We start from the raw sequence: 26,764 nt of genomic DNA, 5'->3' as shown, positions 1-26,764 counted from the left end.
CTTCTTCCACCTTTTTGAGAAATAAAAAACTTGGATCCCCTCCTCTACAGTTGTCGATTATCACGCGATGATGGTGTCTGCTTTGTGCTTGGTTGTCTCCATCCTTGCGGTCGTTGATTCACCTCACTGACAGCAACATCCCCGACAAGTTTTGTGAGACAATCTCTTTTTTTCATCAATGGACGCTACAGCTTCTATTTTATTCGTGGTCACCCATATTAAAAGACTCCCAAAACTTGCTGTAATTTTACTAAGGGCTTTATTCATTATAAAACACTTTCTGCATCAGGCTTGCCAAATGTTTGTGTGATGTCCATCTCGGATGAATACATTTGAATCCACTTTTATTTAGTCTGATATAATCTAATCTCATATTTTAAAATCGTATCTCCATGCCGCAGATTATTTCAGGTTCATGAAAACGAGGAGGAAAAAAGATGTTCAAATTCCATCACTTTATCCCAAAAGGCTCAGCAAACATGTGGTTGAGTGCATCGCCATGGAAGGCCACTAGAGGGAGAACTAGCACTGACTTTAGAATTCACTCGTTACCACGTTGGACCAAGTCAAATTTATTACACACACACACGCACACACACACACATACACTCTCTCTCTCATTTGACGTCACCATTACAGGTGTCATCAATTACATGCACAAAACCTGTCAATTATGATGCCAAGCCCCTTTTGTCAATTTCCCTCCATGTAATGATAACCAGAACAGACATTTTATGTTATAATATTCAAAGATCACCTAACGTTGCATTTAAATAGGTTAGAATGTGCACAGATCACCAAGAGTGACGTTTTAATAATGTTTAGTTGCATTTTAAATATGTTAATCGCGTAATCCACCAAATGCCATCGTTCTTATTGTTCTGTGTGATTCAAATAAAAATTTCCACTTTGGCATGGTAGCGTGTGTAAATGTGCGTCCAAGTAGTAAAACATGAATTGTGTTAAGGGGCCAGCAGGTGTCGCCACTTAATAAAAAAACAAAATGCAATCACTGTCCTGGATCAATCACAAAGCTGCTCTCTTCTTCCGCCGTCTGGTTCCTGAAAATGTGGTTTACTTCCTGTTATATTCCTCATCTATTGTATTATATTATATTATGATGGTTTATTTCCTGTATTGGGAGTCTATTTCCGGTAATGTTCCCGAAACGGTGATCTATATCATAAAAAGGATGTCCAGTTCTGCTAATGTTTCCACAATTCTGCTCTACTTGTGTGAACAGGGTGTTAAGTAGTTAAGTAGTAGTAGTAATTTTACTTTACTGTGGTCTAGAACCTGTAAATAGAGTCCACTTTATGTGAATATGATCAGATTTATATCATCTCTGTAATTGGGCTTCAATTCGGGTTGTGGTGGTCTAGTTCCTGTAATGGGGCTCTACGTCTTTTAATGTTCCTGCAATGCTGGTCTACATCCTGTAATGGGAGTCCACGTTCTGTAAATGTTATCTGTTTTATGGATGTTTTTTTTCTGGTAATGGTGGTCTGCTTCCTGTAGTTGTCCCATGAATGGTGGTCTACGTCCTGCAGTTGGGGTCCAGTTCCTTTCATCTTCCCATAATGGTGGTCTGTTGCCTTTCATGGTGGTCTGCTTCATGTTATTTACCCGTAAACGTGCTCTACTTCCCGTCATCTTCCCATTATGGTGGTCTATTTCCCGTAATCTTTCTGTCACGGGTATCTAATTCCCGTAATCTTCTTCTTGCTCTGCTCTCCCGGGGGCATTGGCCTGCTCGACCAGCCCCTCTCTCTTGGTCTCCGCTACAACTTTGGTGGAGGCAGGCTCGGGTTGGGGCTGGGAGACAGCGGCGACCTCGGCCTCTGCCGCTACGTCAGCATCTGCACCCTCTTGGCCCTCGGCCACGGCTCTTTCCTTCTTGATCTTGATCTTGAAGCTCTCCTTTGTGGGTGCCTTCTTTGCGATATTCTCCTTGAAGCGCTCGCCGCTTTGCTTGATGCGCTCGCCTGCCTGGTGCATCTTCTCGCGGCGCTCGGGTGGCATCACCTTCTCGCCAAGGTTGTGGAACTTGGTGCCTATGTTGTCTTTAGTCTTGCTCATGTTTTCCTTCGAGAAGGCCGCCTTCAGGGTCTCTGTGCTTTTCACCATGGACTTCTTGAATCGTGTCGCGCGGGAAGGATCCGCTTCCTCCATGCTCAGGTACTCCTCATCCGAGGAGAGATCAGCGGGGACGTCGTAAGAATCGGGCTCTAGCTCCAGAGCCTCCAGCCCCCCCTTGGGGCTCTTGGTGACGGCCACCGACGGGACCTCAGTCTCGCCCTGAGAGGAAACCACAACAGCAATAAGGATTGACCCTTCTCTATCAGCAGATACCCAAACGATGCCGTTGGCTGGACCTTTAATACGTATGGTATGCTTGAAATGCTAATGCGTAGCATAACATTACTAGTGACTGTTGCCTTCAACGCTAATGGCTAGCCTGAACATGCCTGCATGCGTGCAGCTCTTTATGCTTTGGCGTCACACGGCATTAAGTATGTCGTAGTGTTACGATTATCTTTGATCAAGGGCAGGTTCCTGGCCCAATTGGCTGTGCTGTCAAATGGTGACTGCGGTCGACAGCAGGTGGTTGTTAGTGAGCAGCTTGGGGCCGGGGATGGGATGCTCGGGGTCTCAGAATAGGACCCTCTGTATCGGGGTCTCAGAATAGGACCCTCTGTCAAAGATTGTAACGCAGCTGTTGGCTAAGCTCCGGTTACGCTCGCTGCTAACAACTTGAGCAAAGCATAATCAAAGTTTGAAATGCTCTGTTTAAAGATAAGCTCATTTAAAAAAAGTGTCCAGTGTCAGTAGAGCGCAAACCTCCACAAGGCACGACAAATCACTCTTAGAGTAAGAACTAAACAATACACTTTCAGACAGTCTACTCAACGTTGTCTTTATATTCATTCATTCTATCACTTAGACGTGAAGAAAAATGTCTGAAGGACAAACGTCGCGGGAGTACCATCTCGTGATTGCCTTTTTCGGGAATTTCATGTGTAATTCTTTTTAGGTAGACTGAACTTTCTCGTGGAACATAATACTAGAAATTCAAGGGGTCCGTTGTAAGTTCTACTGGTTCTTAATGTCGTTTTACAAAGTCCAACTGTAAAGTATTATTGAGGTCTATTGGAAACAATTCTGGAATAAGAAAGACAAGGAGGAAGGATAGCAACTGAGCTGTTGGTGAAGAGGGAAGTGAGGTGTAGAAAAGTAGCAAACGATAGAGTGAAAGAAAGAAATGGAAAATTAGGAAGAAGATTGAGGTTAGAAGATGGTGATTTAAGAAGAAGCAAGGGGTAGGATAGGAAGAAGAGCAAGTGAGATCTGGATGTGGAGAAACACAGCACGTGGTATGTCGAATAAGAAGAAGCGTGCTTATATGACCTGGTAGATGACCACTCTGAACTTGTTCCTGGTGAGCAGCTCGTCCTGGGTGCTCTCGACCTTCTTGACGCGACCGTTCTGCTTCTCCACACGGGCTCGGACATCCTTGACGTTGGCACTGACTTTTCGCGTCTTCTGCAGCAGTTTGTCCAAGCAGCCGCTCGTCTCGGCGTGCTCCTTGGCCAATTTCAGGACGTCACCCTGGATGCTGTGGATGTTGTTCTCCAGGTCCAGCTGACGCTCTTCCATTCGCTGCTGGCCCGACTGCACGTTGTCGATGATTCCGGCCACGCGCTCCAGTAGAGACAGGATGCTCAGGGCGCTGATGGGCTTACCCTCCTCGTCCTCCAACCCTACGATTTCCAGCTTCTCCTGAGCGCCGTACTTGTGCTGATCCATTTCTTGAAGGGATTCCAGAGGCATTCGGCTTTAGGGATGAAAAATCTGGGTTTGGATCAAAAAAGCTCTTGCTTCAGGAGAAAAAAAAAGACTTGAAAAGAGACAGCTCTGGATAAGGAGGAGGAAGAAGAGGTTGGAGGTTCTGGCTTTCGGGTAAAGACTTTGGCTTTGGGGAAGAAGACTCTGCTTGTGGGGCAGTAGTTTCTGTTTTTAGGGAAGACCGTTTTAGATTTCAGGTTGAATACGACAGGCATGGGATGAAGAAGGTTCCAGCTTTGGGGATATAGACCCTGGCTTTGGGAATGAAGACTCCAACTGTGAGTTAGAAGGTTCTGGCTTTAGGGAAGAAGGCTTTGGCTTTGGGCCTAAAGTTCACTGGCTCTGGGGTAGAAGGTTCTGTCAAACAAGGAATAATTTTCCGGCGTCAAAAAGATCCGAGCATTGTGACCCACCAGGACAACTGGTCACACGAAAGAGGGAAACTCCGCCCCAGCCCCACCTCTCATTAAAAAAGGGAACATGATCCCACCCTGTCAGAAGCATCCAGCAGTGAAATAGGTAACTAAAAATAAAAGTCCTGTAAGGAGACACTCAGACAATTTAGAGAATGAGAAACCTCTAAGCCCAAGTCCTTCCGGGATTGGTCTTTTTTCCGCTATTTGCTCATTCAGAGGTATAAGCAAAGCCCACAGCTGACCGACATTTACATCAACACTTTCACTTTAAACAAATGCAAAGACCGCCCCGCCAGCCAACTCTGTAGACCCCCCCCACTCCTCAAAAGAGTGCCAAAGATTGACCGGCTAGTTTATTCTGGGAAGACTTGTAGTTCGAAATAATCTCTTTGGTGCTTTGACTCGTGGCGAATGTGACAGATCATCCATCAGGAATGACTTCCATGCTATCTGCAAGCCAAGATCACTATTTATCTTTTTTTTAACGAAAAAAACCCCATAAACCTTGCAAGTCACCACTTTCTGGGTGGTGCACAACAACAGTTAGTTTGCAACATGAAATAACTGGCTGAGAACTGCACGCACACACAAACACTCACACCATTTGGTCTAAATTTACAGCGGTAATCCTCCCCCAACCCAAAAGAATTAAATACGTATGTGATGACCCTTCCTCTCATTCCACACACACACGCATGGCCACTCATAGGCACTCACATGTACGCTTGTGAATCATTGCGGATACTCAAAGTGTGTATGTGACGGACACATGAGCATTTAAGGCAGACAAATTAAATTTTGGCCCCAAAAAAACCCAAACAAACAAAAAAAAAAATAACAAAGACAAATGCCAAACCATTTGTGCGATCTTTTGTTGGGGAAAAAAACTGTTTTTATTCAAAGTTCACATGCAAGTCAACACATCAACACATTGAAGCCACGTTAAGATGAACAATCACAACAAGACAAACAAACGTTCACGGAGGGAGGGGGCCGCCGCTGGGTTGGGTGCTGGTGCTGATCATCAAAATGAAATGACAAACGTAAGACAAGTTTTCCGACTCATTACGTCCTTTGTGACCCCGCCCCCTTACCGCCACTACACTGCTAGTTGCTATGCTAATAAACACAACACAACATCACGACTACAATCGTTTCTTTTTCAACCATAAATTAAAATCTTTTGTTATGACACCAACAGATGTTTTGTGATTGTCACGTTGACCCCTATGGAACAAAAAGAAACCTGAAAACATTTGTGTTGTCAAATACAAAGGGGAAATTAAAAAAATTGTTAGCTTGCCGAGCGAAAGGCGCTATTGGCCTGAGGGTAAAGTGTCTGCATGTGTTTGCGCGTGTTTCTGCATTTGTCTTTGTGTGTCTGTGCACACACACTGGTGGATATGTTTGTGTGTCTGTTTTTGTGTCTTTGTGTGGTCAGTTAGCTTCATTAATACACTTGACCAAGCTAACCAAAATAAAGTGAGTTAATACTTGTTTTGGTCGTCAGCTAGTGGTTAGCTCAGACACATGAAGGCTTCGTCACTTGTGGCCAGTTGGCCTTGTTAGCTCAAACATGCTAACTCAAATAAAGGCGGAGAAGAATTTTTATTTCAGCCAGCTGGATGTTCCCGCTTCGATCGTGTCCAGTGTGATTCAAAACGATTCTTTTTTTTTTTTTTTCGGAAATGGGGGGGGGGCAATACTTCCAAAATGTTTGTCATTCACCACCTTTAGCAAACTATGCCAGAATATTAGCCTGCTAAGGTTTGCCTTTTGCCCTCGGAGTCACATTCACTTTGCTTTCTTGACATCACACATTTTACCATTTCTACAACTCGAGTGAAAAAAAAAAAATACTTAGTAAATACTTTTAAGGTGTGTTAAAAACATACACTACAGTAATCCCTCGCTGTAACACGGTTCATCTTCCACTGCTTTGCTGGTTCTGGCTTTTTTTGGGGCCAGGGGGCTGCATTTTTATTTATTCTTACATCGCGTTATGTTATGCATTTAAATACTCTGGCCTGAAAAAAGGTTTAATCTTTGGTTTCATTCAAAGGTGACTACTTCACAGATTTCACTTATCACGCGACCTTCTTGGAACATAACCTCTGCGGGATAAACAGGGATTACTGTACCAAAAAAAAAATCGGAGTCGTCTGTGCCAGTGGTTCTAAAACTGGGATTCCTAAACCCAGATCTCCACATTATAGCTGACTGGCCAGCTGTAATGTGGAGATCTGCAAAATAATTGGCTGTCCTGGCATAATAGAAAAGGAATCTGGGGTGGTTGGTGTGTGTTCCCATTTTTATCGGGGGGTAAAGGTGTCTTTTCCAGAATAAAAGGTTTAATGCTAGGACATTTTTTTTAATTCAACCGTTAAAATACGACTTTCTCTTTTGCCAAACCTTGACTTTGTTTTTGGAAAAAGAACATTTGCGTCATTTGACTATTTTTTTAATCTCAACAAAATACAACAAAAAATTATGAGGGGTCCCTGGACTCAAAAAGTTTGAGAACACTTGGTAGAAACATTCGAAGAAAAGGCAGCAGACGCTTCCTTTAGCAGCCTTGGAAACAAAGGAAGGCTGATACTTTCTTCCCATCGCAGCCTTCAACATAAAGGAAAAAGACTAACACTTCCTTTAGTGGCCTTCAAAATAAAAGAGAGAGGTTGACACTTCCTTTAGCAACCTCCAAAATAAATAAGAAAGCCTAACACTTCCTTCTTGTAGCAGCTTTCAAAGTAAATGAAAAAATTGACTTTGAAAAAGGCAGACACTTTTTGTTGCGGCCTTCACGGTAAAGGAAGCAGGCCGACACTTCAAAATAAAAGTCCAGCTGAACGTAAATGCGTATTCTAATCATAAATTAAACTGGCCGGAACTAAAAGCTGCCGTGTGCGCTTGCTGAAAGGGCAACACAGAAAAGACGGTTACGGCGGTTGTCATGCCAACTGAAATCCAACGAAGAACCACACGACGACTACTATGACATCACGAGAATCAGAAATGAGTCATCATCGATCTTAATATGATCATCATTATAAGAACTTGTTGTAATCAAGAGTCGTTCATTTGGTCGTCCACGTTTCCGAAGCTCGAAAATCAGAGCGCAGGATGCGCCAACATTCCTCAAAGTTGTTCAAGGTGGGGTGAGTAAAGGAAGAAGAAATAAGGCTGCCTACGCTCCTCGTCTTCTTCGACATTTGTCCCAGATCCCAATCCAGGCGCTTTGTCCCCAAAATAAATAAGAACAACAAAAAAAAGGGAGAAGGAGGAGGAGGAAAGGGAGGCTATACCATCCGAGAGTTAGTGTCTGCAGAAAAATGTCCCAGGTTGTGTTTATGTCGTCGGCCACGGTTGTTCTTTGGACATTTCCTGAAGGGACACACACACACACACACTCACAAAGATATATATGCAGACACAAATATATACACACATAGAAGCACACACCAGTATGGACGCAAGCAAGCAAACACACACGAACACACGTGCACATGCTCACACACGAACGCATTGAGACAAACAGACACACAAAAACAAAGGTGCACACACTCAAGCATGCACGCACACACACACACGAGTGCGCAGAGCCTGTTTGTCAGGAGGTGTACGAGCGAGGGCAGTAGCGGGCGGCGTACCTGGTGATGCACATGACGACGGCCACGATGATGGCGATCTGAACGGCGCCGATGACCGATGCGATCAGGATGTAATGCAGCTTCTGGCCACTGGGGACCACATAGAGCACGTTGAAGTCCTGAAGCTCGTTGCAGCGGACGCCTTTGTAGCCCGAATCGCACCTGCACACGCACAGGTTGAAGCGTGTCACATATCTTGGACGAAGATAGTCCCACAGGAAATCGGTTTTAAGTTTCAATATAAAAAATCACCACCAGATGGCAGACATGTCTTAGTTAGGCCTACAGTAGATCTACTAAACCCGCACGCACATTTTGGTTGCAAGACAGTTTGAACGGATTTTGACGTTACTGAAACTGACATTGTTTTTTGCTAATTGGCTATAGTTTTTCAGATATTCCATATTCCAATTACTGAATAATAGTTTGTTTTTATTTGTGCGTTTTCTGCACCGCAGTCCCCGATTAGCGCCATCACCTGCAGATGGGCATGTTGCGGTGGATTTCACAGCGTCCGTGAAGACAGAACCCAGAGTGCGAGTCGCCGCAGCTGTCGGGCATTCCGGCGTAGAATCCGTCTCCGTGCCCCGGTCCTTTGGTTTCTGAGCAATTAAACAAAAACATGTGATCACAGGAAGTGATGTCAAGGCGACTCTGCGTTTGAGCGGCCTTACCGAGGACGTTTACTTTGAAAGGGCTGCCGTCATCCTTCCTGGCCACTTTGTCTTTGTCGGCTGGCGACGGAGAAAAAGACCAAAATAGACACTGGGTTCAGTTCAGGGGGCGGCCATACGAGGGCAGCAGAGTGTAAAAGAGGTGCAAAACAAATGAGTTTAAAAAAAGGAAAGAACAATAGGTGGCATGTTTGACATTTGTCAATGGCGAAAAAGTCATGTTGCCCAATATTCGTGGAAGCTCTTGCCAGTATGTCCACCATCCATTTTCTAACTCACTTTTCCTCATAAAGGTCGTGGGCATGCCAGAGCCTATCCCAGCTGTCTTCAGGAAGTAGGCGGGGTCTCCCTGAATTGGTTGCCAGCCAATCACAGGGAACACAGAGACAAACAACCATCCGCACTCACACTCACAATCACACTCACACCTTAGAACAATTTAGAATGTTCCATTAACCTGCCACGCATGTTTTTGGAATGTGGGAGGAAACCGGAATACCCGGAGAAAACCCATGCAGGCAAGGGGAGAATATGCAAATTCCACACAGGAACCCTGCACCTTTGCAATGTGACCACCAGGCTGCCACTGCCGATCTTCTAAATGTTGGCAATCTGCCCGGCTCTCCCCAAAAAATAGGAATTTTGAAAATAAGGGAATAAATATGTCAGTTAGTTAAAGACTGTACATATGTTGAGCAAATAAATATATAGTCGAATTTGCGTGTGTTATGAAGCGCAAATATGCAGGAGTCCACTGTTCCTTAATTGCTCTTTTTCTATTATATCACTGCATTCAAACTCAAATTTTGTCTCGCAAGGCAAAAGCAAAAAATTGAGCGACCATGTGCAACTCGCAAAACTCATCCGTTGGAATAACTCACAAGTCAAGCTACCACTCAAACTCTTCCACAAAACTGCCTCATACAAAATGTTGAATTTACTCAATTTGATTTTGTCAAGTGGTTGCACAAATTAAAATCATTTAGATCCGGATACATTTTTAAGTGGATTATACACCTGCTGTTTAAAAAAAATCCAAAATCAGATTGTGTGCAGCAACATGACAAAATCTAATTCAGTCAATTCAACACCCCCTTTTTTTTCAGTGTCTTTACCATTTTGCCAAATTGGAATGCTGTCGACATGATAGTGTTGGCCCACCTCGACATCTGCCAAGGTGTTCCACGTCAATCTGTTCCTGCTTCATGCAGGACGCCTCTCGGACCAAACACGGACTGTTGTATGAGTTGCCGTCCGTGGCGCAGACGGCATTCTCGTTGTGGCCGCTGCAGTCGATGTTGCAGATGCACCTGAAGCCACAAGAGGGGGGAACATGGGCGCACCCTGGTCATGGTCTTTGTTAGATGGTTTTTGTACTGCCTCACGGGGTTTATGGAACTACTTGTGAACTCTTCACTCATTTTTTTTGTCAGGATAGTTCTCTCCACATTTTTCTTGAATAACTCTGGTTGTGTCGGGCGCCTACTTTATCAGGCGCCAAGTCTCACAAGGTTCTCAAGTCTTATGGCCTTGCCAGACCTCAAGTTCTTAGTCAGGATTTGTGATCACATTTGGTCACGCAGTCTCTGTCCGGTCTTTATAATCTTGGTCAAGCGTCCTGACTTTTGTGTGGATGTTTGTGCTCACCATGTGTCCTCCGCGTCTTCGTCACATTCGGCTCCGTATTTGCAAGTGCTGCACTTGCTGTTCTTGATCACATCGGAAGAAGAACCTTCTTCTTCTTCATCATCTGGGTGGGAAAAAGCAACAACAACAACACAATGAAGAATTTGGAAAACTGATCACACGGCTGGAGGTGGTGGCTCGAGGATTTTTTAAATTATTTTTTTTTGCTGATATGTTTTCATATCTTACTGCATTCTATTTTGGTTTTGATTTTTTCCTGTTATTTGAAAAAAATATTTCACTGTACAAAAGAAGATTAAGAACACACCATCTGTATCTCCAGAACCTGAGCCAGGATCTGTGAAGAAAAATAATAAATTTAACAATTAACTTCTTCTGTTCACACAAGAGTTGAATTTTTGTGAATGCGATAGGTGGCGCAAAGTCGAGCTTGACCGTCAGAACAAGGTCCGTTGGCCACCCTGGAGATGATCCGCTGCTGCTTGCAGGACGCTTGGCGCCGGAAGCACTCGTTTTGGTACGTGTCCCCATTGGAACCGCACACCGGAACGTACTTCTTGTGGCACTGAACCACCACCAAAACAACAACAAAAACAACAACAACAGAAAAACACAATGTCGGCAGCGTCAAAGACAGCAATAGGTTAAAAAAAAAAGGTCCAACCCAGTAGTCTAATTTCTTCTCATTTGCAATTGTCGCTATGATGTCAAATTACATTTGTAGTTTGTTTTATTTATTTGTAATGAATTTGATTACAATTATCCAAATGTTAAATTAATTTAGTAATATTTCTTATTTACAAATGTATTCATCATTTATTTAATGAGAGAGCTTAATATAAACTTCAATAAAAGCAATGTAAAACACAAAATTCTTTTTTCATAAAATAATTCATTGCAACTAACTTTTGGTACAAATAATGAATTTAGAATGATTTTAATGTTTATTTTTTTTTCACGAGTAAATTGCCGAAGCAGTTATTTCATGTGAGGTATGAACATAAATTTGGTTTTTTTTTGTGTCGTGAAAGGTGCTTGCAAATGTAATGTATTATTATTATTATCATTATTATTTAAATAATCAAAAGCAAATTTTTCATCATTCCATTTTTTACATTTTATTCATAATCCAAGTATTAACCAATTATTACATGATGTAAAACATTCAATGTAAAAGATTTTTTTTAAATACATTTCACGCAATCAACCAATTTCACAGGTGAAAACAAAATCAATCAATTTTCAAATGCAACAAATGTGACAGGACTGTCGCTACCACACGTCAACCGTCAATCACGTCGCAGCGTCCAATCATCCACCGATGGATGGATTAACCGATGGTGTTGCGATTGCTCACCGCATACCTGGAACTGACAAACACACTTGAGCTGCGAATGGTCGTCTCTGCACACGCCTCCGAATCGGCACGTGGTCTGGTCGCACGCCAGCAGTTCGCTCTTCTTCTCCAACGCGCCTGAACATTGACAACCACAAAACCAGCATGTTTGCTCCTCTCGTTTGTTTTTGTCATTTGCAAATTAGTTTTTGTAGAAACGACGCTTATTTTAAGTTGTTTTTCCCCCCCTCTGACATGAACAGTACCATCACCCCACAGCCTCCAAGTGACGTCTGTACAGCCAAGATGGTGGCTGTCGCCTTCGTTCCCATGGGGACGTGTTTACGAGCCGTCCTAAAAGTGCCAATCGGCGCGGCACGACGGAAAAATCCTCCCAACCACACACAGGTCAGTTTTGTGCGCTCAAGAAACAAGAAAAATTGAATATTGATCTCCAGCGCAGTCATCAAGTGGATCTACCGTGTTAATGACCTGATGTATGACAATCGATTTGCGACCAGTCACAACCTGACTCATCACTGTTGCCAGACCACCATTTGCCATTTGTGCATCTATTTTGTATCATGTTTAAAATTGCCTCTTGCCTTGACGTTTGGATTTTAGTCTGTTTTCCTGCCACTTCTTCTCCCAAATCAACTGATTGGTCTGGTTGGCAGTCAATGTCAGCTATCATCAAGAAATCAATAAACAGACTTTTCACCAGCCAATGAGAGGACCATACAATTGATTGGTCCCCAGTCCAAGTCAGCAAACAAATCAACGAACAAAGACTGGTCACGAGTCAAAGTCAGGGTACAAATAGAGGAACAAGTTAGTATCAAGGTATCGGTCTTCAGACAGTTGACTGGTGGCTACTCAATGTCAGGACACATATTGACCAGCATTGGACCAGTCGCCTGCCAATCACAAAGCACATCAAATTCCACATGGAAATTTGAGACTCAAACTTGGACGCTGACAATTGCGAGGCAGTCTTTGCCGCCACTCGCACACCATGCTGCCATCCGGTCACATTCAGTTCACTCCTTCAGTTGTTGCTTTTCAAACTCAAATAAGTGAGCGTTGCAATTGTTAAAATTGTGCATTTGCCGTTGGCTGAATTTCTCGCCATCGGCGGATTTTCTCGCCAACGGAAAGTGATTTTGCATGGAATGTTTTGCATGTACTGTCTGATATTTGTTCTTTTTTTTTTTTTAAGAGATGAATTGATTGTGGGGGTGGGGGGTTCAGTCACACAACGCGCGTGCACGCGTCCAGGAGAGTGAAGGAGGCTGCAGGTTGCACGCACGCGGACGCGCGTCACCGTGAGATGAAACCAGCCTTCATCCTCCTCCGTGTCCCAAAGATGAATTATGAATATGAACCGAACGAGTGACGTAGGCCCATCTTACCTGCACACGTTTTTCCTTGACACTCCCCGCCGCCCTGAGGATGGTAGGACGCGCGCACCGCGGGCACGCCGAGCAGCAGCAACAGCAGAGACAACGTGCGCGCGTGCACCAGGCGGCCGAGCATCCCGCCGGCGGGAAAGCTTCCCGCGCCCGTTGCCATCGTGGAAGGAGGAAGGAAAAGAGGAAGAAGGACAGAGGAGCAAGATGACGACAAGGCGTTCACGAAGCAGGGAGCATCGTTACCTCCGCGCGTCCTCTTCCTAGGCGTACGTGCGCGTGCGTACTGGTGTGCGTAGTTCCTGCGGGAGGCACCGCCTACTTCCGGTACGTCGGGCGCGTGCGCCGAGGGAGAGGAAGACGATGAATAGGAAGCGGCACAACAAAGAGAAAGGGAGTGCGGCAAACGTTGACTGTCAATCAATCGTTATTGGGTCTATATATGTCTGATTGGCGACTAATCCGCGTTTTAAATCTACACATTCTCTTGACATTCAACCTGGAAATGCTTCAGTCGAATGTTGAAGGAATTCATAATGTTGGTGAGTTTGGGGCTAAATTGCACTGAGATTTCATTTTGGCGGCTAATCTTCATCCGCCTCACTGGCCACTTGGAAGATTGAAAGAAATCTCAGATTATTTGAAGCGCCATCTGTCTGCGTGCATCCCACTGTTCTTTTTGCTGGCTCGGCACCCAGCAGGGCAATTGCACATTCGCACAACACCACTAAATGCTTGTCACAAGGTTACATCAGGATTGTCACATGGCCATTGATGACATACTTATCACATGTTATAAGATGCTTATTACACGTTACAACATGGTTGTAGTTAAATCTTTGACATGGTTGTCTTGTGGTTTGTCATATTGCTAAAACATTTTGTCACATGGTTACAACATGATTGTCACATGCCTAGAACATGTGTGTTACATGTTATAACATGGTTATAACAGGGTTGTTAAATGTTTGTCCTGTTGTTTATCGAAAGGGTTTAACATGCTTCTCACATGTTCAAAAAGTTATATCACATGGTCACGACATGCTTGTCAGACGGTTTTTGCATTCTTGTTCCATGTATAACTTGTACATACGTGTAAAATGTTTGTCACATGGTTGTCCTGTGATTTATCATAAAGGTTTACCATGCTTATCACATGGTTAAAACAGTTTGAATATCACATGGTTACAGTGTGGTTGTCCCACGGCTTGATTGCCGTGGAGTCCCTAATTGGCAATACCATCTGCAACTGCATGAGCTCCTCCGCCACCCCGCAGAGCCGCAGAAGGATAATCCCCTCCGCCCCGCAGGGGGTGCAGACAGGGGGTCCGACATCGCTCTCTGATAAGCGACTGGCCGTCGGGGAAACCAACTTTTTCTCCTTGCATTCTGGTTCAAATGCACAGTCTGATGATAGTGGCTCGTGCATCTCATTAACCTAAGGGACTTTTCATGTGCAAGGGGGGGGGGGGCAATCAGATTTCATCTATGTGTTGCCATGTCACTGTAATCTGCACAGGGCCTTCAGAATCCAGGCTGCTGGACCATGGCACAGTCACACTATTAGCAATGACTGTGTCACAAAACATGTGTCTCAAATTCACTCTTGGCCATTTGTGGACCAGACAATGAGATTTCCCGGCACCCCACTTGACCTCAGAATTCAGTGTCAGTGTAGCCCGCACCTTTTCTGTCCTGTCGTTGCCATGGCCGTTTTGTGCGTGTGTTTTTTAATCACTCTTGGGCTGGCACCTCAGACTCATGATAGCTTTCAGCGAAACTTAATTCTGAAGTGACACCAAGTGCATGGAAAAAAATTGTCATGTGTTTTTCAAAATTCGAAGTGTAGAGCATTCACACGATATCACTCAGCCATGTGAACTTTCCACGCTCGCCCTGCATCAATCTTATTGAAAGCAGACAAACAACCACATGTCAAACAAATTCAAGGTCGATAGACTGTGTGCTTCCCAGGCCCAAAAAAGTCTGCCGCTGATCGGGCTGGGGCTACCTTTACCTCACCTGTAGAGGGAGCACACCAAACAAAAATGGCTTTTATTATAAATGAGAAGTTCATGTCATAAAAGGATAACAGAAATGAGCTCCTACTTAAGCTGCCGAACGGGTCACATGATGGCAAAAGGAGAAGGGTCACTGTTCGCAAAAGCACAACGAGACGTCGTTATTGGATGAGATAAAAAGAACGGCTTTTCGGAACAAGATCAGAATAATCAGGTTGAGAAAACCCGACAGGACGGACAGACTGCAGACTACAATAAAGACCACAAAGAGGATTTGCTTCCAATCCACTTAAGGAGAATCTTTCTTCCTTTAGCAGCTTTTTATTGTTCCCATAGACACAGGAGCCGCCGCATAACTCGTGATGTTGAAATGATTTGCGCTGACGTGACTTCGAGCGCCCTCAAGAGCCGGAACATTCCGATAGAATTCCAGAAGATATCCACTCCCGCTGAACATTCTTGTTATGAGAACGTTGCACCTGAAAACTCCTGCTGGCAGAGGATCAGTGAACCACTGAAGCCTGCTGGAGGTTCACAGGTGTAACCGTAACAACCAAGGCCAAATATGTGTTCGTGATGGGAAGTATTGTCCTTTCAGATGTAGATGTTGCATTAGATATCATAAAACATGGAAAATTACACCTTGTGAATTGAAAATAGGGTCGCTGATGGTGTTGTGCACTCGCCTGACTTGTGAGCGGACAGCGTGGGATCAGTGCTGACTCAGTGACGGTGTGAATGGTTGTTTGTCTCTATATGTGCCCTGCGACTGACTGACTGGCGACCAGTTCGGGGTGTAGTCCATCTTTGCCCCGAAGTTAGCTAGGATAGGCTCCAGCACCCCCTGCGACCCTGTTCAGGATGAGCGGTGTTGAAAAATTGATGGATGGATGGAATTCAAAAAAAGTGAACTACTGCACGTAGTTTTAAGAACGGACACTCAAGTCGCCTGACTTCAGTCCGTGACCTTAGGACTCAAAATGCACTACAGCGACACTCTGTGGTCACGCATGGAAACGACACGTCAATAATATGAAATACAATACAATACATGCTGATTTATACAGCGCTTTCACAACAGCGGCAGCTGTAACAAAGCGCTTAACAAAACAGTTAACATGAAGTAAAATAAATAAACACGTCACATAACATAAAACACGGACAGTCTTGTCAAGCGCCTAAATGTTGAAATGTTTTTGTTACTTTCAGAATGCACGTACAGTATTGGAAATGTTTAAATATCTTGCGAGTGTTTTTATTTACATTGATTCTTTTTCCAACAGGTTGTGTTTGCCCGTGACGCTCAGATAACTTGTCAAACATTCTCCCAGCTGTGATGTGGCGAGAAAGGTCCAGCTGTGAGTGTTGCCACTTTGATCATCATCATCATCATCACCATCTTCGTCGTCGACTCACATCGTTTTTTGTAGATCGTTTGTTGGGTGATGATGAATCGAATTTAGGGTAGTTTGTACGGGCATGGGGATGTATTATTTATTTATTTTTTATGAAAACATGTCCCTGCTAATATGCACTGCTTACACTCATGACGCGGCTGCAAACACAGAGGAGCTAGTTAACAGAAATTTATATTTTTAGGCTTTACATGATAAGGATTTTGGAGCCGATCAGAATGTTGTTTTTTTGTGAAAGATTTGGATGGAAAACCCCTTGAGGGGCGACAGTTCAATCCCAGCTCCAACTGTCTGCTGTTCAAGTGTCCTTGGTTGGGCAAGACGCTGAAATCCAAGTTGCCTCAAGGAGAAACTGTACTCGATTGGCTAAGTTGGTTTTTCAAAGAGAATGACTTGAAAAGCAACTGCAGAAAGTAAAGTGGACGTGCCAGTTCGTCATTCACACCCAAATATCAAAGAGACTGCGGGACGATTGGCTTGATTGCCTTCATTGACATGGCCCCCAGCCAATCACAAGACGAGTCTTTGTGGTTCACCACGCCCCCTCGCCTTTCCACACGGCCTCTCAACTTAAACTGTCTCTTTGATTTCCCGCAGACCTCGAAGGCAACACCAAACATACTCAGCATCCCTTTTGGAACGAGCAACACCGCGCCGGGAGAAAACGACGGAGAACAAGAAGGTAAAATTGGCTTTCAAGGCGTATATCGGAACCTTTTCGTTGTTGGTGCCACCGCGGGAATGATGATGGCGGCGGCGGCGTCGTTTCCGGGTTGAACGCCTTTTGTGCACACGGCACTGAGCTGGCCGACTTGGTGCCGAGCGCACAAAGCAACGTGCTTGTGTTTATGTGCCACGGCCGCACTTTGACGTCAACGTGACCTGATTTTCATGCCTCTGACGGAATCGGTACATATTTTGACGGTCGCGCAGAGGCCCCGGCACCTCGGCCGGCTCGCCAGCCTCCCTCTCGGCCAGCCGGCTGTGACGTCCCGAAGCCTCCTCGGTGAAAGTTGACGCTGATCCGCCGCTCGCGCAATGCTAACGCAACTAGCTATATTTAGGGTTACGCGTACTAAAACCCGCAAACGTGGGTGTAAATATATCGTATATTGGAATACATTAGACTTAAATGTCCTCTTCCCGAAAAGGAGGATCCGCCACTCTTCGCCGCTCCCCGAGGATGACGGCATCAGACTCCATACAGAAGGCTGCTCATATAACAAGGCAATACGTGTAATAGTACATATTAAATTGAAAGTGAGTTAATTTAGCGCTGTTCTTCTGTTCTACAGTCACGGGTAATGCCCCGTTTTAAATGGCCTTTTATACGATGTGGTGTATTAATCACTGTGATTATTTATACACTGTTTGGACTAACAGACTTTCCGTACTTTGTTATACAGTCTACTGCGCATGCTTGAGAATGGACGCGTAAAAGCGATTTTATAAAGGCGGCAAACACTAAAGCGTAGTAAGGTCAAATGGCTTACTTTTCTCAAAGACCGGACGGTTTCAAAGCGTAGAATGAATCGTAGTATACGTATGTGGAGCGCATGGATCCGTTGTTCGAAGCGCAGAAAAGAAGAAAGTTGCTTATGGACGTCTACGAAATTTAGTGCAAGGCGCCAAACTCGGATATCGGATTTCTTCGGAAATTGTGACCACGCTGAGGGAGGGAGTCCTATGACCCGAAGCCTTTGGTGATCGCTGAGCGTTCCAGGTACTGTAAAAGTGCACAGAAAACCAGAATTCGTGATTTCGGCGACCGGTTGTTCGAAGCTCCACGTGACGGTTTGTCAGCGGGTTCGCTTCTGAGGCTTGCCAACGCAAGTTACTCTCAGAAGATAGACTGAAGTTTGCAAAAGCTGTAACGCTTGCGCTCAATCTGGAGACTTCCCACCGGCATGCGCAACAGATGAGGAAAGGTGAATATGTCACCCCACCTGTACACGAGGCAAAGGGGAAGACGCTCACTTTCGCAACAAAAATTTATGCCACCGATGGAAAAGCACAAATCAATAATGCGAATGACTGCTACAGGGAAGAATTCTAAATGCCATCGATGTGACAAAGTTGGTCATATTCAGAAAGAGGTGGGGGGGCAATAAACTGAAAGAAAATATGATAAAATGACTGGCTCTATGCGAACAAACGAAAAAGATTTAGATCTTCCCAAGTTCCATGTGTATAGTGCTAATGTGGGCCGTTTTTGATGTGAACGGATGAAAGTTTCCAATGGAAATGCACACTGGCAAAAGTCGGCGTTCGTTCTGAAAACGTGTACGAACGGTCATTCTTTCGTGTACCACTAGAGGGAAGTAGCGTAGCACTAAAGCAGGGGTCCCCAAACTACGGCCCGCGGGCACATTTGACCCGTCCCTCTAACCCTCCTGTTGTCCTCGGGTCAAAATGACCCGTCACTGTGTTAAAAACGCCCCAACCCCCCACTAAATGATACATTTTTAAGTTGAACTTTTATGACTTTTCCTAGATTGTCCCCAACTGCAGAAAAATTGAAATGTTTTTATTCACATTTCCATGGAAGCTTTACAAAAACAAAAGTACAAAGGTGGTCTTCGGGGCAAAATGACCCATGACGCAAATAGGGTTGAAATCAAAGTCGCAAAGTTATTTACACACCATAGAATGTTTCAGTGTTTTAGTTGCGTCTCAGATCAATTAGTAGAACACGTGAACAAGACGGTAGCAGACATAAACAAGACAAGATAGGTGGCGTTCTCGTAAATGGCAGAACTCTTTTTTTGTGGATTTCAAGGGGCTATAAAGAGAAAGACTTGTTTAGTTATCATTTATTTCCTGTTTTTCTGTGAAGAACTCAGAAAGGGTTATTTAGTTATTATTTATTTCATTAATAGTATTATTATTCATTTGTTGTTTTTTTCTGTAAAGAACCTGGAAAGGGTTATTTGGTTATGTGTGGCTTTCTGGGAAACGATACATTTTTTAAGCTCCCCTACGATCGTTGATGTTACAAACTGACACCCCCCCCCCCCCCCCCATCACAGAAGGGAAAAGTTATGTGGCCCTCGCAGGAGAAAGTTTGGGGACCCCTGCACTAAAGGGATACTTAGGCGAGCCAATTCCCGTAAAAGGGCAGTTTATGGCTCAAGTTAAGTATGAAAAGCAGGCTGCTGGCCTACCACTCGTAGTTGTGGGAGGTGGGGGCCCGTCACATATCCCGTTGGATATGTATCCGACTCCCGGTTCATAATAGAAAACATGAAACGTGTGTATGAGCTTTATTGATTACACCAAATGTGATCAGAAAGTATCATTTCATTTGTTGTTTTAATCCCGCAGCGATGTGGCAGGAGGCGAGCCGGGCCATCGTGGTCCTGACGGTCGTCCTGGCAACAGCGGCGGCGCTGTCGGATGTCTCGGTCGTACCTGAATGCGGTGGCAGCAGTGGCCGCGTCCCGTCGGCGGTGGTCGACGCACAGCTGGCCGAGCGGAGTCAGAAGAGACACCTGAAGGTGCTCTTCGACAGGTGGGCACATCCCACCTTGTGAATGGGGTTACACCTTTGTTGTTGTAAACACGTGAAAAGCAGTGCTCAAGAGTTGAACGTAATGACAAGCGAACAAGCATAAAACTTGCTGATGTTGGAGATAGGAAGAAGCAAATAGGTTATTGGTGTCGGGTCGGTACACGAACACTGAACATGTATTCGAAAGCTTTTTTTTTAACTTCTATTTCAAATTTTAAAAGCGTGACAAATTGCCACACAACATTTCCTGTGCATTAAAAAAGTGTCACATTTTTTTACATTAAACTTTCAGTTTTGGTATTTTTTAATTAAGAAAGTAGTGTCATACTTTGCAACATGCATTTTTTTAAAAACAAATTTAGATGTATTTTATTTTTTTTTTCCCCTAAACCTTGACTGAACAAGGAAATACCCCATTGAAATTATGAAGCTCTTTTTCCTGAAAGTCCTGACCAAGGGCAAACCCAAAATATTCAACAAAGATTTTTATTTTTTTACATAAAAATAGAATGTATCCCCGACCCCCCAATATTTTTATTTTTATTTTTTTTTTAGGTATGGTGAAAATGGGACCATCTCCCTGGCGGGCCTGAACCGCCTGCTGCAAAGCGTGGGCTTGGACCGCATCAGGAGCGTGGCGGCGCAGCACCACCACCACCACCATCATCACCACGACGACGAGGAGGATTCACATGAGACCCACTCCGAGACCCCAATCGAGAGGCAACGGCGAAGCGTGGATGACCACACCGCAGCCGACGCCGCCAGCACGCTACTCGGCGATGCCGGATTGGTCAGCGACGGTCAGATGAGCCTTGCGGGAAATCACACGCAGGATGAAAACCATCAACATGACGACCACGACCATGAGCATCTTGAGGTGCGTCGAACACAGGGCAGACGTGACAGTTTCAGAATAGTGATTTCTTTGCGCCGCCCCCCCCCCCCCCCCCCCCCGCCATTTTATTTATTTATTTTAATTGTACGTCATCAGTGTCAGAACGCATCCAGCCTCTTATCATCGCACGGCATGAGGCAGGAAGGTGGGGTGAGCCAGAGCGACTTGGTCTTACTTTGCCCGGCGCTCCTGCACCAGATTGACGCCGGCGCCTGCATCCTCCACCAAGGCGACGGTGAGCTTTTGGGCGTCGCCTGCTTTTGGGCGCGTCACCGCTTGTACATGACCCAACTTTTACATGTCAACAGACCCCGATTTCTACATAGGAGGTCAAGTATGGAAACAATCATGACATTGTGTAATGTTGCCAACACGTAGTTGTTATTCGTTTTAAGTTACAGGGTGCATGAAATGAGTTGAATATTAACTATACGTAATTTGGACAGAAATTGCATCATCCAGTAGTTTGAAATGTTTGTCTCCTCTTCAGACCATCACGACCACGATCACCACGACGACCACGGCGAGAGCAGCAAAAGCATCACAACAGGTGACTTGGGACTCATTTGAAAGCCCAAATTTTGAAATCTGGAGATTGATTTGTGTGCTTCTCCCATGCCAGCGTGGTTGGGTGGCTTCCTGTCCATCACGGTCATCAGCTTGCTGTCGCTTCTGGGCGTGGTGCTCATGCCCCTCATGAACAAAGTCTTCTTCAAGTACCTGCTCAGCTTCCTGGTTGCGCTGGCCGTGGGCACGCTCAGCGGCGATGCCTTTCTGCACCTCATCCCCCACGTGAGTGACCAGCTCCTTTTTTTTTTCTCCATGTGTGTCAGGAATCATTTACTCGCGTTTAGAATCTACTAGGATGTTGTGAAGATGATGTTGTGATGATTGTCATTTAACCTCCTCTGGGCGGGATTTTGAAATTGACAGAAGAGAATTTGACTTGCTGGAAAAGTGTTTTGACTTATAACACAATAAACAATTGACAACAATATTTTCGTGGGGAAAAAAACGGGCACTTTAAGGCCACACTGGAAGTTGCAGCGTCAACTGGACCTATTTTTGTTATCGCGTGTGCACTCTAAACAGAGTGTCTTTGGTTGCCAACATTTTCTGGCTTGTGTAACCCTGAACCTTTTTTAGATACCCCTTCACTCCTGCTTGCTGATGAGTCTCCAAAGGTGGAATGGAACACAACCTATTTAGAAGAGGAAATCATTTGATTGAGTTTCCTTAACCCTTTCGTGCACCCTTTACCCTGATAATATGAAAAGCTATCCACTGTAGTAACCGCTGTCCCTCGAAGGGTTGAATTGAACATTTAATTCTTATGCATTGTAAAAAAAAAAATGTAATCAAATGACGCATACAAGTACGGCTTTAGCCTTGAAAATGAAATGGAATGAGAAAAGTAATCCAAATAAAGAAAAAAAAATAGACTGGATCTTTTTATTTTATTTTTCTCATTTGAAATATCACTTGAAAATAAATTCGAAAATGAAAGCAGTCACAGCATGTTGTGTAATTTCAGTGTGATAGATTTTTTTCCCCCCATATTGCCTAGGAATTATTCACTCATTCCACATTGCCTAATCACCAAATTGCCATTTTTATGGAGTGGATTCCTTTTAAGTGACCCTACAGCTAAAACAATCTTTCCAAGACAGATTGTTATCTAGCGAACCACATAGTTGACTCACGGTCTGTAATGATTCATCGGATATTTCCGCCATACTCACTATACCTTCCAAAATGGCCGCCTCGTTATGTATTGGATAAAGAGTGGATCCTAACACAGTTGTTGTTTCTGGTTTGCTTCCTGCGCAGTCTCAGGCTGGACACCAACATTCCGAGCATGACGCGCACGACGGGGAGGACCTGGACGGCATGTGGAAGGGTCTGACGGCTCTGGGCGGCGTCTACTTTATGTTTCTCATCGAGCACTTCTTGACGCTGGGAAAGATGTATAAGGAAAGGAAGAAGAAGGTGAGACAGGACGTTGGCGGTCGTCGCGGCAGCAAAAAAAAAAAAAAAAGTGTCGCCCCTTTCACACGTGTCGACAGCGTGAAAGGGGCTGATATGAGCTTACTTGTGTGCAGGAGAAGAAGAACAAGGCAAACCTGGAAAAGCCGCTGGCCCTCAAGGCAAGCGAGGGTGAGTTCATGAGATAAATCAAGTGAAAAGGATTTGATGAAACGGATCAATCGACCAGCTGTCAGGAAGCAGTTTTGATCCTCTGGTTGTGTCCTCCGGCAGACGTGGAACACAACGGCGCCGGGTTGTTTGTCGAGCGCCCCAACGAGGATGGCGTGGCCGAGGAGGAGCAGGTAATGCTGAAGAAGTCGTCGACGGAGGTGGAGGTGGCTCGGGGCTACTCGGCGGAGGACTGCGAGAACAAATGCCACTCGCACTTCCACGACACGGTGGGCCAGGCGGACAGCCTGCACCATCACCACCACGACTACCACCACATCCTCCATCACCACCACTCCCAGAACCACCACCCGCACAGCCACACGCACTCGTACCCGCAGCACCACTTCCAGCAAGCCGGTGTGGCCACGCTGGCCTGGATGGTCATCATGGGCGACGGCCTGCACAACTTCAGTGACGGCCTGGCCATCGGTGAGTCACCGCTCCGTTTTCTTCCTCACAATGAGGCCGCTCGTGATGATAATATTGCATTTGATATCGTTGGCATTGATTAGCATTAGCGATTGATTGATCTTTTGATTGTCAGGCGCCGCTTTCAGCGAGGGGTTGTCCAGCGGCCTGAGCACATCTGTGGCCGTTTTCTGCCACGAGCTTCCTCACGAGTTAGGTAAGTGCCACCTGGTGGTGGGGGAGGGGGTCGCAAGTCCCAGCTGGGAAGCGTGAGTGCCGCCTGGTGGGGGGTCGCGCAAGTACAATGCGGTGTGGACTGACACCTGTGGTGTCTTGCGTCAGGCGACTTTGCCGTGCTGCTGAAGGCGGGCATGACGGTGCGGCAGGCCGTCCTCTACAACATGCTGTCGGCCACCACGGCCTACCTGGGCATGGTGACGGGCATCCTGATCGGCCACTACGCCGACAACATCTGCATGTGGATCTTCGCGCTTACCGCCGGCCTCTTCATGTATGTGGCGCTCGTGGACATGGTGAGTGCATTGTCCCTCAAATGATTGACAGCTGTCCCATACATGTGACCCTTCTCACCATCGGCCGGCCTCTTCACAGGCTCTGTGTGTGTGCGTGTGTGTGTGAGCGTGCGTGTGCATGCGTGTCACTAGCAGCCGCCGAGCTACGCAACAAGTGCACTTTTTTTGTAAATTTAAAGTGTGCGTGCGTGTGTGGTTGAGTGCATGTGGGAATATGTGTTTGCGTGTGTATGTCACAAGCAGCCGCCTGACCTTCAGAAAATCTGCGTCATACTTTTGAGTATTTTAAAAAGCTTGTGTGCATGGGTGTCACGAGCAGCCGGTGACCTACGGAAAGTCTGCATATTGTTTTCAAAAGTGTGTGTGTGTGTGCCATTTTGTTTTTGAACACACCTTTGAACACAAGCAATTTTTATTTCTGCTTGGTTTCATTCCAAAATATGAATTCGTTCGTGTTTTCTAACACTTCTGTGGAAGGTCGTGCAAGTTAACAATAAGCAGAAAATGCACTTGGAAAAAAGAACGAGGGTGTCAAAACTGGAAATGGGCAATGGAGTTTTGGAGAGGCGTTTTCTGGCTCCCCCTGGTGGTCATGTGGTATGTGGCCCCCTCCTGTCGTTCAGATGCCGGAGATGTTGCACAACGACGGCGGCGAGGGCGGCTTCAGCCACTGCGGCTACTTCCTGCTACAGAACGCCGGCATCCTGCTGGGCTTCGGCATCATGCTCATCATTGCCGTCCTCGAGCACCGCATCCAGCTGGACTTCCACTTCTAGCGCCCGACGGCCATGACTCCTTCCTTTCTCGTCGTCGTCGTCGTCTTTCTTCCCCCTACGCCCCCACCACTTTTTTGCATTGTAGTTCTTTGTGATGGGTTACTCTTCTAGAGCCTCTCAACAACAGCCAATGGGCCGGATTTACGGCAGCTGATGACACTTTCGTCTTTACAACCTCCAAATGTGATTAGATCGCCCCGCTTCTGGCATATGATAGGTCAAAATGTAAAACTTGAAATTGTATTTTTTTTTCTTTTCTAAAGTTAGGAGCGTCACTATTTTTGCTATTTAACTTGTATATTTTCATGTTTTGGATTCCTTGGGGTTTAACTTTTTGTTGTTGTTGTGGTTTCCCTCAGGAGGCCATTTTGATTGTGAAATTGATATTAGTGTTGAAACACTTTGTTTCAAAATTGTCCTGTATTGAAATTTTTTGCCTTGAGCAACGACCCGACTTGAACATTTTATTTTTGGGGGGACAGATACGAGCCACCATTTGGCTGACTTTTTTTTTCTTGTTGTTTTTGCTTTTTATGCCACTCCCAACTGAAGTTTACTCAAATACGCAACAGAAAACGAAGATAATTAAGTATTTCAAAGAACCACGGTATAGCCTTACAGTCCTCTGGCCCGAAATGGACCTGAAAGACACAACGGTACTCGTATATTCTTTATCCTCTGCGTAGATGCGGTGAATGTTAGTGCCGCACCGATGAGCCGAGAGAGGACTGTAGCTCTGCACCAGCCCCTGTCCCCAGGTGTCCAAAGGAGGCACACCGGAAAGAGCAGCGTTCGCTTGATGCAATGTGACGAAAGCGGTGGAATTCTTTCTAATTCATTATTGTCTGTATTTGTAACCTTCAACATTACGGCGAGCCATTTTTTTCCCCAGCGCATAACAACATTCCACGTGTAACTGAAGGTTTTCACGACTGAACTTGAAATCTGAAGTTATAGAAAGTAAGGACAACTGAATACAAATGCTATTTAATGTTTTGAACAATTGAGGTGTTTAAATGGGAGTTGGTAAGAAAAAAAATGTCAGTAAAAAGTGAAAACCGATACCTGCCAAAAGATGATAGACGTATCTCTGGGTCAAAAGTGTTTTCTTTTGGTGTCAAAGTTGTTTAAGAGCCAAAAACAAGTATGAAGGAGGAATTTTTGTTAGGTCAACTTGATCAAACCGTTTTGGAGCGACAAAATCTGCACTAAATGTTGTAGTTGGACGTCATCAATTTGTTTGCAAAGCGGATGCGAACCGCTGACATTCCTTCTCACAAATAAACGTCTCCACCTGAGCTTCGTTTTTCATTTTCACGGACCACGCCTCGCATCACCGCAACTTTCCTCATTTAACCAGAAACGCCTTTTCGCAACAACAGACCGTCACGCTTTGAGCTCCGCAAATGACTGTGCGAATTTTTTCTCGGTCCGGTTAATCAACATTACAAACATTCAAAACAAATGACAGTTTTTTTTAACAGCAAATAAAAAAAACCCACAGAAAGATCACTCATCGCTGATTGGAGAGAAGCACGGGCTGATAGACTGAATGTTGCTCTCGTCCAATCATGTTGCAAAAAAAAAACAAAAACATTTTTGATTGCAGAGTCATTAAGTCCGCATCGTATTTTAAGTCTTAACCTAAAGTGACTAAGCTCAATGGGAGTACAGCTCGATAGCGCCCTCTATTGAGCGACGTCACTGAATGGGAGGAACTTGAATAAATTTGTTGTCTCCAGATGAAGTCCGTGAGTTTTGCTTGTGCTGCTTCTGGACGTCAAGCTTTGAACTTCGGAAGCCGGCGTCCTTAGAAGTTCTTCACAAGCATTCTTCCCTCTTTTCGGACCACGAGAACTGAGGTGAAAAGCTGGGGTGTGTGAGGGGGGGGTTCTGGTCCAGATTCCAGACCTTACATGAGAACTGCAATTTTTCACTCAAAACACAAGAGTCTAAGTGTTTTTCAGAATCCTCAAAGGTTTTGTCCCCGTTTGTACTTATGAGTAAATTAATGACTGCACATGC

General features: G+C 45.1%; 3 protein-coding genes across 6 annotated transcripts; 1 reads left to right on the top strand and 2 right to left on the bottom strand.

Annotated features, from left to right (window-relative positions):
* Positions 1–242: 242 nt before the first annotated feature.
* cavin4a (caveolae associated protein 4a) lies at positions 243–4,281 on the bottom strand. The gene is made up of 2 exons (XM_052087923.1): positions 3,409–4,281; positions 243–2,298 (listed from the first exon to the last, which is right to left on the bottom strand). The coding sequence occupies exons 1-2, from the start codon at positions 3,829–3,831 to the stop codon at positions 1,702–1,704; spliced, it is 1,020 nt and encodes a 339-aa protein (XP_051943883.1). The 5' UTR covers positions 3,832–4,281; the 3' UTR covers positions 243–1,701.
* Positions 4,282–5,131: 850 nt separating this feature from the next.
* Positions 5,132–13,141, bottom strand: LOC127616362 (tomoregulin-1-like). Its single transcript, XM_052087922.1, has 10 exons — positions 12,982–13,141; positions 11,598–11,707; positions 10,669–10,798; positions 10,541–10,570; positions 10,234–10,336; positions 9,748–9,896; positions 8,587–8,646; positions 8,391–8,514; positions 7,913–8,074; positions 5,132–7,646 (listed from the first exon to the last, which is right to left on the bottom strand). The coding sequence occupies exons 1-10, from the start codon at positions 13,139–13,141 to the stop codon at positions 7,562–7,564; spliced, it is 1,113 nt and encodes a 370-aa protein (XP_051943882.1). The 3' UTR covers positions 5,132–7,561.
* Positions 10,645–26,238, top strand: slc39a6 (solute carrier family 39 member 6). 4 transcript variants are annotated; one of them, XM_052087914.1, is made up of 14 exons: positions 10,645–10,750; positions 11,833–11,977; positions 17,012–17,096; positions 19,739–19,925; positions 20,481–20,805; positions 20,920–21,058; positions 21,314–21,373; positions 21,446–21,615; positions 22,654–22,812; positions 22,926–22,980; positions 23,083–23,451; positions 23,567–23,647; positions 23,773–23,963; positions 24,587–26,238. In XM_052087914.1, exons 1-14 carry the CDS (start codon positions 10,701–10,703, stop codon positions 24,737–24,739), a joined length of 2,169 nt encoding a protein of 722 aa, XP_051943874.1. In that variant the 5' UTR covers positions 10,645–10,700; the 3' UTR covers positions 24,740–26,238. The 4 variants fall into 4 exon arrangements, with proteins under 4 accessions (XP_051943874.1, XP_051943877.1, XP_051943875.1 ...); XM_052087917.1 differs by lacking the exons at positions 10,645–10,750; positions 11,833–11,977 and adding an exon at positions 13,157–13,305; XM_052087915.1 differs by lacking the exons at positions 10,645–10,750; positions 11,833–11,977 and adding an exon at positions 15,355–15,537.
* The last annotated feature ends 526 nt before the right edge of the window (positions 26,239–26,764 follow it).

This window comes from Hippocampus zosterae, chromosome 15 (assembly GCF_025434085.1).
Source record: "Hippocampus zosterae strain Florida chromosome 15, ASM2543408v3, whole genome shotgun sequence".
In the NCBI taxonomy this organism is placed as follows: Eukaryota; Metazoa; Chordata; class Actinopteri; order Syngnathiformes; family Syngnathidae; genus Hippocampus; species Hippocampus zosterae.
This window is presented reverse-complemented; position numbering and strand designations above follow the sequence as displayed.